This window comes from Hypanus sabinus, chromosome 10 (genome assembly GCF_030144855.1).
Source record: "Hypanus sabinus isolate sHypSab1 chromosome 10, sHypSab1.hap1, whole genome shotgun sequence".
NCBI lineage: Eukaryota > Metazoa > Chordata > Chondrichthyes > Myliobatiformes > Dasyatidae > Hypanus > Hypanus sabinus.
In genome coordinates, this window is record NC_082715.1 from 29,537,309 (window position 1) to 29,550,386 (window position 13,078).

At 40.5% G+C, this 13,078-nt stretch overlaps 1 protein-coding gene across 1 annotated transcript in view; it reads right to left on the bottom strand.

The window, feature by feature from the left end:
• Positions 1-13,078, bottom strand: part of LOC132400537 (adhesion G protein-coupled receptor F4-like) — a 116,654-nt gene that overhangs the window by 10,316 nt on the left and 93,260 nt on the right. The window contains exons 12-14 of the mRNA XM_059981579.1: positions 8,951-10,327; positions 7,739-7,780; positions 7,595-7,651 (exon numbers count right to left, since the gene is read on the bottom strand). Of these exons, the coding sequence (XP_059837562.1) occupies positions 7,595-7,651; positions 7,739-7,780; positions 8,951-10,327 (1,476 nt within the window). The remainder of the gene's footprint in view (positions 1-7,594; positions 7,652-7,738; positions 7,781-8,950; positions 10,328-13,078) is intronic.

Sequence of the window (13,078 nt, forward strand, 5' to 3'; positions counted from 1 at the left end):
TTTGTAGCAACACATAGAGGTACCAAATAGAGAAGGGGCAGTGTTGGATCTTCTGTTAGGGAATGAAATAGGTCAGGTGACGGAGGAATGTGTTGGGGAGCACATCGGGTGCAGTGATCACAATGCCATTAGTTTCAATATAATTATGGAGAAGAATAGGACTGGACCCAGAGTTGAGATTTTTGATTGGAGAAAGGCTAACTTTGAGGAGATGCGAAAGGATTTGGAAGGAGTGGATTGGGACAATTTGTTTTAAGGTGAAAATAAATCCAAAGGGTTTCTACAGTTATATTAATAGCAAAAGGATAGTGAGGGATAAAATTGGTCTCTTAGAGAATCAGAGTGGACAGCTATGTGTGGAACCAAAAGAGATGGGGGAGATTCTGAACAAATTCTTTTCTTTGGTATTCACTAAGGAGGAGGATATTGAATTGTGTAAGGTAAGGGAAACAAGTAGGGAAGTTATGGAAACAATGATGATTAAAGAGGAGGAAGTACTGGCGCTTTTAAGGAATATAAAAGTGGATAAATCTCCGGATCCTGACAGGATATTCCCTAGGACCTTGAGGGAGGTTAGTGTAGAAATAGCAGGGGCTCTGACAGAAATATTTCAAATGTCATTAGAAACGGGGATGGTGCCGGAGGATTGGCGTATTGCTCATGTGGTTCCATTGTATAAAAAGGGTTCTAAGAGTAAAACTAGCAATTATGGGCCTGCCAGTTTGACGTCAGTAGTGGGTAAATTAACGGAAAGTATTCTTAGAGATAGTATATATAATTATCTGCATAGACAGAGTCTGATTAGGAACAGTCAACATGGATTTGTGCGTGGAAGGTCATGTTTGACAAATCTTATTGAACTTTTTGAAGAGGTTACGAGGAAAGTTAATGAGGGTAAAGCAGTGGATGTTGTCTATATGGACTTCAGTAAGGCCTTTGACAAGGTTTCACACAGAAGGTTAGTTAGGAAGGTTCAATCGTTAGGTATTAATATTGAAGTAGTAAAATGGATTCAACAGTGGTTGGATAGGAGATGCCAGAGAGTAGTGATGGATAACTGTTTGTCAGGTTGGAGGCCAGTGACTAGTGGTGTGCCTCAGGGATCTGTACGGGGTCCAATGTTGTTTGTCATATACATTAATGATCTAGATGATGTGGTGGTAAATTGGATTAGTAAGTATGCAGATGATACTAAGGTATGTGGCGTTGTGGATAATGAAGTAGGTTTTCAAAAGCTTGCAGAGATTTAGGCCAGTTAGAAGAGTGGGCTGAACAATGGCAGATGGAGTTTAATGCTGATAAGTGTGAGGTGCTACATTTTGGTAGGAATAATCCAAATAGGACATACATGATAAATGGTAGGGCATTAAAGAATTCAGTAGAACAGAGTGATCTAGGAATAATGGTGCATAGTTCCCTGAAGGTGGAATCTCATGTGGAGAGGGTGGTGGAGAAAGCTTTTGGTATGCTGGCCTTTATAAATCAGAGCATTCAGTATAGGAGTTGGGATATAATGTTAAAATTGTACAAGGCATCCGTAAGGCCAAATTTGAATTATTGTGTACAGTTCCGGTCACTGAATTATAGGAAAGATGTCAACAAAATAGAGAGAATACAGAGAAGATTTACTAGAATGTTACCTGGGTTTCAGCACCTAAGTTACAGGGAAAGGTTGAACAAGTTAGGTTTTTATTCTTTGGAGTGTAGAAGGTTGAGGGGGGACTTGATAGAGGTATTTAAAATTATGAGGGGGATAGATAGAGTTGACGTGGATAGGCTTTTTTCCATTGAGAGTAGGAGAGATTCAAACAAGAGGACATGATTTGAGAGTTAGGGGGCAAAAGTTTAGGGGTAACATGAGGGGAAATTTCTTTACTCAGAGAGTGGTAGCTGTGTGGAACGAGCTTCCAGTAGAAGTGGTAGAGGTAGGTTTGGTATTGTCATTTAAAGTAAAATTGGATATGTATATGGACAGGAAAGGAATGGAGGGTTATGGGCTGAGTGCAGGTAGGTGGGACTAGGTGAGAGTAAGCGTTCGGCACGGACTAGAAGGGCTAAGATGGCCTGTTTCTGTGCTGTAATTGTTATATGGTTATATGGTTAAAATAATGTTGGTGTGGTATTAATGGGAAACAAAGAAATGGCAGATGAACTTAAGTACTTGGCAGCTGTCTTCACTGTGTGAAGAAACTTGCTGTATACCAGAGGTCCATGAGTGTCAGGGAGCAGGTGTGAGCATCATTGCTATTACAAAGGAAAAAGTGCTAGGCAAACTGGGAATAACATCCTTTTGGGCTATGAAATCTTTAACTTTTCTGGACTAAGCACATTTCTTTCATTACATGTATTCAGGATGAAGTCAAATGAGAAAATATGTGTTACTCCCAAAGCAAGTATAACTTTCGATAAATAAGTTGACCTCACACAGTGACAGCAGGAATTCCTCACCTGGTGCTCACCATGCCTCTGGCACATAGAACATAGAACACAGAAAACCTACAGCACAATACAGGCACAATGGCCCACAAAGTTGTGCCGAACATGTCCCTACATTAGAAATTACTAGGCTTCCCCATAGCCCTCTACTTTTGTAAACTCCGTGTACCTATCCAAAAGTCTCTTAAAAGACCCTATCGCATCTGCATCCACCACCGTTGCCAGCAGCCCATTCCATGCATTCACCACTCTCTGAGTAAAAAACTTTCCCCTGACATCTCTGTACCTAGTATCCAGCACCTTAAACCTGTGTCCTCTTGTGGCAACCATTTCCACCCTGGGAAAAAGCCTCTGACTATCCACACGATCAATGCCTATCATCATCTTATACACCTTATGCATCTTGCAATAAAGGGCAAAAACCAACAACTATGATAATTGGAACCTAACAATATCCCCATGTTTCTATGGAATTAGACCATAAGACCATAATACATAGAAGCACAATTCAGCCATTTGGTCCGTTGGGTCTGTTCCACCATTCTATCAAGATGATATAATCCCTCTCAATCCCATTCTCATGCCTTCTCCCCATAACCTTTGACACCCTTCCTAATCAAGAATCTGTCAAACTCTGTTTTAAGTACATCCAATAACTTGGTCTCCACAGCTATCTGTGGCAATGAATTCTACAGATTCACCACAATCTGGTTGAAGAAATTCCTCTACATCTCTGTTTGAGCTCTTTCTATACTCATGCTGTGTCCTCTGGTTCTAGACTCACCCACTATAGGAAACATCCTCTCCACATCCATTCTATCTTCATTTTTAAATTTTCCATAGGTTTCAGTGAAATCTCCTCTCATTCTTCTAAACTTAAGCAAGTATAAGCCCAGGGCCATTAAACACCCCTCATATAACAAGCATTTCATTCCCGTAATCATTCTCATGAACCTCCTCTTGGTCAGCACATTTTTTCTTAGATTCAGTGGCCCAAAGCTGCTCACAATACTCTTGTGTCCTGACCAGTGCCTTAAAAAGACACTGCATTACATCCTGGCTTTCTTGAAATGAATGCTATCACTGCATTGGCCATCTTTACCATCGATTCAACCAGCAAGTTAACCTTTAGTGTATCCTACATAAGGACTCCCAAGTCTTTTTACACTTCTGATTGGTGAATTATCTCGCTGCTTAGAAAATAGTCTGCTTTTATTCCTTCTACCAAAGTGCATGACATTCCATCTGCCACTATGTCCATTCTCCTCTTTGAGTAATTCCTTCTGTGGACCTGGTGCTTCCTCAACATTACCTCTCCATCCACCTATTTTTCTATCATCTACAAACTTGGCCATAAAGCCATCAATTCTGTCATCCAATTCATTAACATATAATGTGAAAAGAAGCAGTCCCAACACCGACCTCTGTGGAATGCTACTAGCCAATAGCAGCTAACTAGAAAAGGTACCCATAGATACTGTGGTAATACCACAGGCTCTTGTTAAGCAGACTCATATGTGGCACCTTGTCTAAAGCTTTCTGAAAATCCAAGTAAACAACATCTGCTGACTCTCCTTTATCTATCTGCCTGTTACTTCCTCAAAGAGTTCCAATAGATTTATCTGGCAAGATTTCCCCTTAAGGAAACCATGCTGGCTTCAGCCTATTTTATCACTTGCCAGCAAGTACCCTGAAACCTCGTCCTTACTAATGGACTCCAACAACTTCCCAACCACAGAAGTTGTGGCAGCTGGTCTATAATTTCCTTTCTTCTGCATCTCTCTCTTCTTAGAGTGGAGCAATATTTGCAATTTTCTAGTCCTCCAACACAATGTGATTCTTGAAGGATCATTACTTATGTCTCCACAATCTCCTCAGCTAGCTCTTTAATTCCATCTTCATATTGTTATATATGCACTGAAAAGCCAATATTGATTCCACCTTTTTTCACAATTTCTCCACAATTCAGATGAAGAATCTGAATCAGGTTCGGGTTTAATATCGCTGGCATATGTTGTGAAATTTACTAACTTAGCAGCAGCAGTAGAAAGCAATACATTATAAATAAATTCATTAGAATAAGTACATCTATGTATATTAAATAATTAAATAAAGAACAGTAGTGCAAAAACGGAAATAAAAAGTGAAGTCATGTTCATGGGTTTCATGCCCATTTAGGAATCAAATGGCAGAGGGGAGGAAGCTGTTCCTGAATTGCTGAGTGCGTGCCTTCAGATTTTTGTACGTCCTTCCTGACGGTAGCATTGAGAAAGGGACATGCCGTGGGTGATGAGGTCCTTAATAATGGAGGCTGGCTTTCTGAGGGACCGATCTTGGAAATATCTAGGATACTAAAGAGGCTAGTACCCATGACGGAGCTGACTTGTTCTACAACTTTCTGTAGTTCTTTTGACCCTGTGCAGTATTTCCACATGCCCCCACTGCCCCATATCAGACAGTGATGCAGCATGTCAGAATGCTCTCCACAGTACATCTCTAGAAGTTTTTTGAGTGTTTTAGGTGACAAACCAAATCTTAAATTCCTGTTGAAATTTAGCTACTGTCTTGCCTTCTTGAAGCTGGATTGATACGTTGGGACCAGGTTAGATCCTCAAAGATATTGACACCCAGGAACTTGAAATTGCTCACTCTTTCCATTTTTGATTCCTCTAGGAGGATTGGTTCATGTTTCCTTGTCTTAGCCTTTGGCAGGGTTTCTTCCGATAAGATGGGGGTGTGTATACATGTAGCAGCCACTTGGAGTCCAACCAAAGCTGCTTTTTTCCTTGTTAAATGTGTTTTAATACATAGTAAGACTATTCTTGACCGCAATCACTATATACAGCTGGTCTGTCACATCAGTGAGCTGCTTACTGTTCGGAATAGTTGCCTGGGATGTTGTTGAGCCAGGGATGTTGGACTGAGGAAGGTGTGTCGGGCTGAGGGAATTGAGTCAGGCCACCAAGCCCAGGGAGCCGAGTCGTGTCATCAGGCTGCAGAAGAAGCTGGATTCTGTTCAGAAGAGCTGACCTGGGTGCAGACTATGCTGCTGCCTGCTGCTTGAAGCCTCCATAGTTGGTGCTTTCAAGTTGGCGTGAAGGCAGTGTGTAGTGAAACGATAAGTTTCTTTTGTGATCACAAGACCCTATTGGACATTGATTGTCACAGACCTAGTTCCTTTGATAGGTGGTCAGACAGTCACTGAAGCGGCAATGTCACCACAGCTGTAGCAAGGACGAGGGTTCAATCCTCAAGCTTGCATTGCAGTGTGGTGTCCAGCTGTCAGTGCTGCCCTCGAGTGTTGGGTTGGTGGAATTCCAGGCTGTACTGCCAGGAACCAGCAATTTGTGGACTTTGTCACTCATTGACTTGGACTAAACATGTGTTTACTTATATGACTTTGTACTTCTTTTCTCTGCTCGTTATGTTGAATGCATGTGTCTGTTTCTTCACCTTAGCATAGAGGAATGCTGTCTCATTCGGCTGTAACCACGTATGGTTCGAATGACAATTACACTTGATAGGATTTTATTTTATTACTTTATTGTCACCAAACAATTGATACTAAAGCATACAATCATCACTGCGATATTTGATTCTGCGCTTCGCGCTCCCTGGAGTACAAATCGATAGTAAATATAATAAAAATTTAAAATATAAAGCATAAATAAAAAAAATAGAAAAGGGAAAGTAACGTAGAGCAAAAAAAAACCGAGAGACAGGTCCGGATATTTGGAAGGTACGGCCCAGATCCGGGTCAGGATCCGTTCAGCAGTCTTATCACAGTTGGAAAGAAGCTGTTCCCAAATCTGCCCATACGAATCTTCAAGCTCCTGAACTTTCACCCGGAGGGAAGAGGGACAAAAAGTGTGTTGGCTGGGTGGGTCGTGTCCTTGACTATCCTGGCAGCACTGCTCCAACAGTGTGCAGTGTAAAGTGAGTCCAAGGATGGAAGATTGGTTTGTGTGATGTGCTGGGCTATGTTCACAATCTTCTGCAGCTTCTTCCAGTCTTGGACAGGACAACTTCCCTGCCAAGTTGTGATGCACCCTAGAAGAAGGCTTTCTACGGTGCATCTATAAAAATTAGTGAGGGTTTTAGGGGACAGGCCAAATTTCTTCAGCTTTCTCAGGAAGTAAAGGCACTGGTGGGCCTTCTTGGCAGTGGACTCTGCTTGGTTAGACCAAGTCAGGTCATTTGTGATATTCACCCCGAGGAACTTAAAGCTCTTGACCTTTTGCACCTGCACACCACCGACGTAAACGGGTTTGTGCGGTCCACTACTCACTCTGAAGTCAACAACCAATTCCTTTGTTTTTCTGATGTTGAGGGATAGGTTATTGTCTTCGCACCATGCCAACAGGTTCTTAATTTCCTCTCTGTACTCAAACTCATCATTACCCAAGATACGGCCTACAATTGTGGTGTCATCAGCAAACTTATACATTGACTTCGATGGAAACTCGGCTACACAATCAAGGGTGTACAGTGAGTACAGCAGGGGGCTGTGTACACAGCCTTGTGGGGCACCAGTGCTCAGAGTGATTGTAGAGGAGAGCTTGTCCACTATTTTTACAGCCTGGGTCCTGTCTGTGAGGAAGTTGAAGATCCAGCTGCAGATCTGAGTGCTAAGACTTAGGATATGCATCTTTATTCTCCAGGTGTTCCAGATTTTTGAGAAGTGTGCACATGAACTGAAATTGGACCATTCATGGAGAGATGCATTCACCATATTACACTTTGTCACACATCGTTAACATACTCAGTGATTGTTGATGGTGAAGGTGGAGTTGGTGTGGTGGGTGGGTGACCCTTCCTCCACAACTCTCTGCCTTAGAAACACTTATCATCTTGTCCAATTCTTTCATCCTTTTCTATCTCCATCTCTCAGACTCCTGACACTGTCCTTTTTTCTTGCTGTCTACATTCTCATTTGCACAGGAAGTTTGTGCTGCCTGATCCCTGTCCCGAGGACCATCAGGTGTTTTGATGTCTCTAATTCTCCAGTTTCCATGAGAAACCAATACCAAACTCATCTTTCTGACCTCACATTTACCCACATTTCTCCAAACCCCTAAACATACCGTGAAAAGTTATTTTCTTTTTCAGCATCAACCATGTGTGTGTGTGCGCGTGTGTATTATTTTAACTGCCTTACCCTTGATCGTGAAGAAAATCCAGTCAATGAGAAGTTCTTCAATAGAGCCTCTCGCACCTGTTTTAGCAAAAGAATAAAACATTTTTTAAGTTCGACACAAAACAAATCGCAGGAAAACTGGTGAAAATAACAGCAGAAGCTCACCTTTTTATCCATGAATGTTCCGAAGACCAAAATAAAGAAACCCTAGAAATGAAAAATAAATTTCAGAAATTAACAAATAGATCCTTAAAACCTTTCAAACATTTTGTAACATTCCATTCTAGGTTCAGGGATCCAGCACAGAACTATCGACCCTGACTGGTCAAAAAACAAGTTACAGAAACAGCAATGAAGAATGCTTTTATATAGACAGAGATTGAGGACATTAATCACTGCCCAAAAAGTCAGTGGTGTAACAGGCAGTAGGTAACTAAGAAAGTACTGCTCTTTTACTGTCATTATAATACATTATTTTCTACATTCTGATTTCTTTCCTTTGTACTACCTCGATGTATTGTGTACGGAATGATCTACATGGATGGTGAGCAGACAAGACTTTTTACTGCATCTCAGGACATGTGACAATAATTTACCAATTACCAATATAAACAAGTTCCCTCCCCAGTGAACAGCAGTGAATCTGGTTTTTTTTACCATAACCCAGTTTAGTACATTTTTAAGCAATATATGGGTCGGCACAACATTGAAGGCTGAAGGGCCTGTACTGTGCTGTAATATTCTAGTGTTCTAGTATTCTAGCCCAGTGTTTACGGTACTAGCTTATTCCTCAGATTCACTATTAACTTATTGAACTTAAATTTTCCAGCTGCTATTTTTGGATTGAGATTTGTGTCACTTATTTAACCTTGAAGTGCCTCAGTGGTTTGATTAACTATTATCTATTGTTCTTTGTCTTCACTACAATTGTGGTTATCTCTTAGAAGTAGGGCAGTGCTCCCCCATGATGCATGTTGAGATGCGCTGGCAATGTTGAAATTGCAATTCAGAGAAGCGCCCCATGTAGTAGTGACACAGAAATCAAGAAAACTGCAGATGCTGGAAATCTGAAATAAAAAACAAAGTGCTGCAAACACTCAGATCAAGCAACTTCAGTGATATTCTATTTCACTGTCATGGCGAATGGGCTCTCAAAAAACATAATTTTCCATGATCCCTACGCTGCAGGACTCATCCATGTGTTGGACTTTAGTTACTGTCACATAGAAAATGTTGTGCAGACTTTAATCAAATCATCTATTGAACTGAACCACTAGAAGATATTTAGTTGATCTTGATTGCTTTACATAAAATCTAGTACATAATTATAACTATGCAGTTCTCCATCAAAAGTCATAAATCTTTTTTAATACATACCTGAAATGCATTGAGAATTGTAAATATATAATGGAAAGCAATATGGGAGTCCTCCATAAAGGTTGGTATTCCAAATGCCCACGTGAGTCCAAGGATTGGGGTTAGCACTGCAATGCTCCTCACAATTGGTTTTATTGTATCCTTCTCCTCATTATGGCTCCTGGGCCTGTCTCCAATTGTTGGTCGTAGGAGCTTGAATATGACCACAACTAGAACAATAACGTTGCTTGCGATGATAGACAAAGCCGGTATAATGAAAGCAAGTAGCGGATATTTTTCCCTCCAACTGAGCCAACAGGCATCTTTTCTTATGTAACTGTCCTGTGGATAGGTAACTCCGATTGTAATGACAGAAATTATTATTGGACACAGATAGCCGATGCCAAATGAGATTCCCATCAAAACAGATTTGCTGAAATCGTGGAATAGGAAAACCAGGTGGTACATAAGTAGAAGGCCAAGGGTGAACATCCAAAAGAATAAGGCGAGGTAGAAAACATGAATGAAAAAGGTTGCAGCCACACAAGCTCCTGAACCTTCTTTTACGGAGGCTGCCACAATAAACCATACATCTGCTATCAGCAAGTTGATAGCAATGTTCAGAATTGCCACGTGGCGAATATGTGATGTTTTACTCTTGGTCACGTGCTTCCATACCACTGCTTCTATAATGATGGTTATTATTAAGCTTGCTAGAGAAACAGCAACTCCAATTTGGGTTATAGAACTCAGAATACTGTCCTTCACTGGCTTAGCGGACATTAAAATGGAAAAGGATGTTAAATGCTCACAATTACAAATGATGTTTTCTCCATCATGTTCCGGTGTACAGCCATCATTATTCCATGTACCATTAAGAGTAAAATCCCAAAATGCACATTGGGCAGAGTTAAAATCAAGTGTAGGGTTTCTTGCTGAGAAGTTCATCTTAATGTTAATTGATTTCTTATTACTTAATGTTATTGTCACGACAAGACCATTAATTGAGAAATCTCCTTCAAAGTTTGTATTGCTGGGTAAGATATCAATCCATGTTGGATATGCAATTGTGACAACTACGTTGGTTACCAACTTTTCAAGTTCATCAGTGGGAATTATTAAATTAGTAGATAAATTGGTGTAGCCTTCAGTGCTAAAATTATGGAAGGTTACATTAAAGGGGCTTTTTGTTTTACGGCTGTCAATTTTAGTAGCTCTGAGCTGTAGATTCTTCTTTTCAACATCTAAGGTGTTATTCGTCAGGTTGAGACGACGACTAAATGTCTCCACTGACTGTAATAATTTAGAACTGATAGTTTGATCTTTCGTGCTGGAGAGAATACCCCAGGTTTCTATTGATTCATGAGAAATCACGGAGTTTACAGCTTCCAAGAAATTCTGAAAAACACAAAGGAATTCTTTATTAATCAATCAAATGTAATTCTCAGCAATTCACATAATTTTGAAATAGAAAATGGACAAAGATAAAGACTTGAACATGCAAAGCATCCAAGAAATGACTGAAATAAGTTGACGCGAACTTCATTCAACCCCCCCCAGCAACACCCAACCAGTCACAAAATATCTTTAGAGATACTGAACCAGAAAAAGCCAGGGCTAGTAAAGTCAAAACAAAAATATGGTAAAAGGTCTTCCCCACATCCTTGGATGAATATAAGACACCGATACTGGAGATGGGATGTTATGTTGAAGTTGTATAGCACATTGGTGAGGCCTAATTTGTAGTATTATGGAGAGTTTTAGTAACCTACCCACAGGAAAAATGTAAATAAGGTTGAATGAGTACAGAGAAAATCTATAGTGATGTTGCTGGATCTGAAGGACCTGAGTTACAAGTAAAATTTCAATAGATTTGAACTTTATTCCTTAGGACGTAAAAGATTAAAAGGAGATTTGATAGAAGTATACAGAATGATGAGGGGAATAGATAGGGTAAATGCAAGCAGGTTTTCCCCACTGAGGTAGGGTGGGACTACAACTAGAGGTCAAGGGTTAAGTGTGAAAGATGAAAAGTTTAAATGCAACATAAAGGGAAACCTCTTCACTCAAGAGGGTCATGAGAGTATGGAACAAGCTACCAGATCAGGTAGTGAATACGAGCTCAAATTCACCATTTAATAGAAGTTTGGATAGGTGCATAAGACATTGGAGTGGGAGTAGGCTGTCTGGCCCATCGAGCCTGCTCTGCTATTCAGTAAGATCATGGCTGATCTGATTATGGACTCATCTCCACCTACTTGCCCTTTCCTCATAATCCTTAATTCTCCTACTGTGTAAAGATCTATCCACTGCTTCGTTGGGCAGATAATTCCACAGATTCACCACTCTTTGGGAAAAGCATTTCCTCCTCATTCTATATCTACTCCCCTAATTCTTGCGGCTATGTCCCCTAGTTCTAGTCTCAAACAACTTTCCTGCCTCTATCTTATCTATCCCTATCATAATATAACCATATGACAATCAAAGCACGGAAACAGGCCATCTTGGCCCTTCCAGTACATGCCAAACGCTTACTCTCACCTAGTCCCATTGACCTGCACTCAGCCCATAACCCTCCATTCCTTTCCTGTCCATATACATATCCAATTTTACTTTAAACGACAATGCCGAACCTGCTTCTATCACTTCTACTGGAAGCTCGTTCCACACAGCTACCACTCTCTGAGTAAAGAAATTCCCCCTCTTGTTACCATTAAACTTTTGTCCCCTAACTCTCAAATCATGTCATCTTGTTTGAATCTCTCCTACTCTCAATGGAAAAAGCCTATCCACATCAACTCTATCTATCCCCCTCATAATTTTAAATACCTCTATCAAGTCCCCCCCTCAACCTTCTACACTCCAAAGAATAAAGACATAACTTGTTCAACCTTTCCCTGTAACTTAGGTGCTGAAACCCAGGTAACATTCTAGTAAATCTTCTCTGTACTTTCTCTATTTTGTTGTCATCTTTCCTATAATTCGGTGACCAGAACTGTACACAATACTCCAAATTCAGCCTTACCAATGCCTTGTACAATTTTAACATTACATCCCAACTCAATGCTCTGATTTATAAAGGTCAGCATACCAAAAGCTTTCTTCACCACCCTATCCACATGAGATTCCACCTTCAGGGAACTGTCCACCATTATTCCTAGATCACTCTGTTCTACTGCAATCTTCAATGCCCTACCATTTACCATGTATGTCCTATTTGGATTATTCCTACCAAAATGTAGCACCTCACACTTATCAGCATTAAACTCCATCTGCCATCGTTCAGCCCACTCTTCTAACTGGCCTAAATCTCTCTGCAAGCTTTGAAAACCTGCTTCATTATCCACAATGCCACCCACCTTAGCATCATCTGCATACTAACTAATCCAATTTACCACCCCATCATCCAGATCATTAATGTATATGACAAACAACATTGGATCCAGTACAGATCCCTGAGGCACACCACTAGTCACCGACCTTCAACCTGACTAAGTTATCCACCACTACTCTCTGGCATCTCCCATCCAGCCACTGTTGAATCCATTTTACTACTTCAATATTAATACATAACAATTGAACCTTCCTAACTAACCTTCCATGAGGAACCTTGTCAAAGGCCTTACTGAAGTCCATATAGACAACATCCACTGCTTTACATTCGTCAACTTTCCTTGTAACCTCTTCAAAAAATTCAATAAGATTTGTCAAACATGACCTTCCACACACAAATCCATGCTGACTGTTCCTAACCAGACTCTGTCTATCCAGATTATTATATATACCATCTCTAAGAATACTTTCCATTAATTTACCCACCACTGACATCAAACTGACGGGCCTATAATTGCTAGGTTTACTCTTAGAATCCTTTTTAAACAATGGAACCACATGAGCAATACCCCAATCCTCCGGCACCATCCCTGTTTCTAATGTCATTTGAAATATTTCTGTCAGAGCCCCTGCTATTTCTACACTAACTTCCCTCAGGAACTTTCTGTCAGGACCCAGAGATTTATTCACTTTTATATTCCTTAAAAGCACCAGTACTTGCTCCTCTTTAATCGTCATAGATCCCATAACTTCCCTACTTGTTTCCCTTACACAATTCAATATCCTTCTCCTTAGTGAATATCGAAGAAAAGAAAT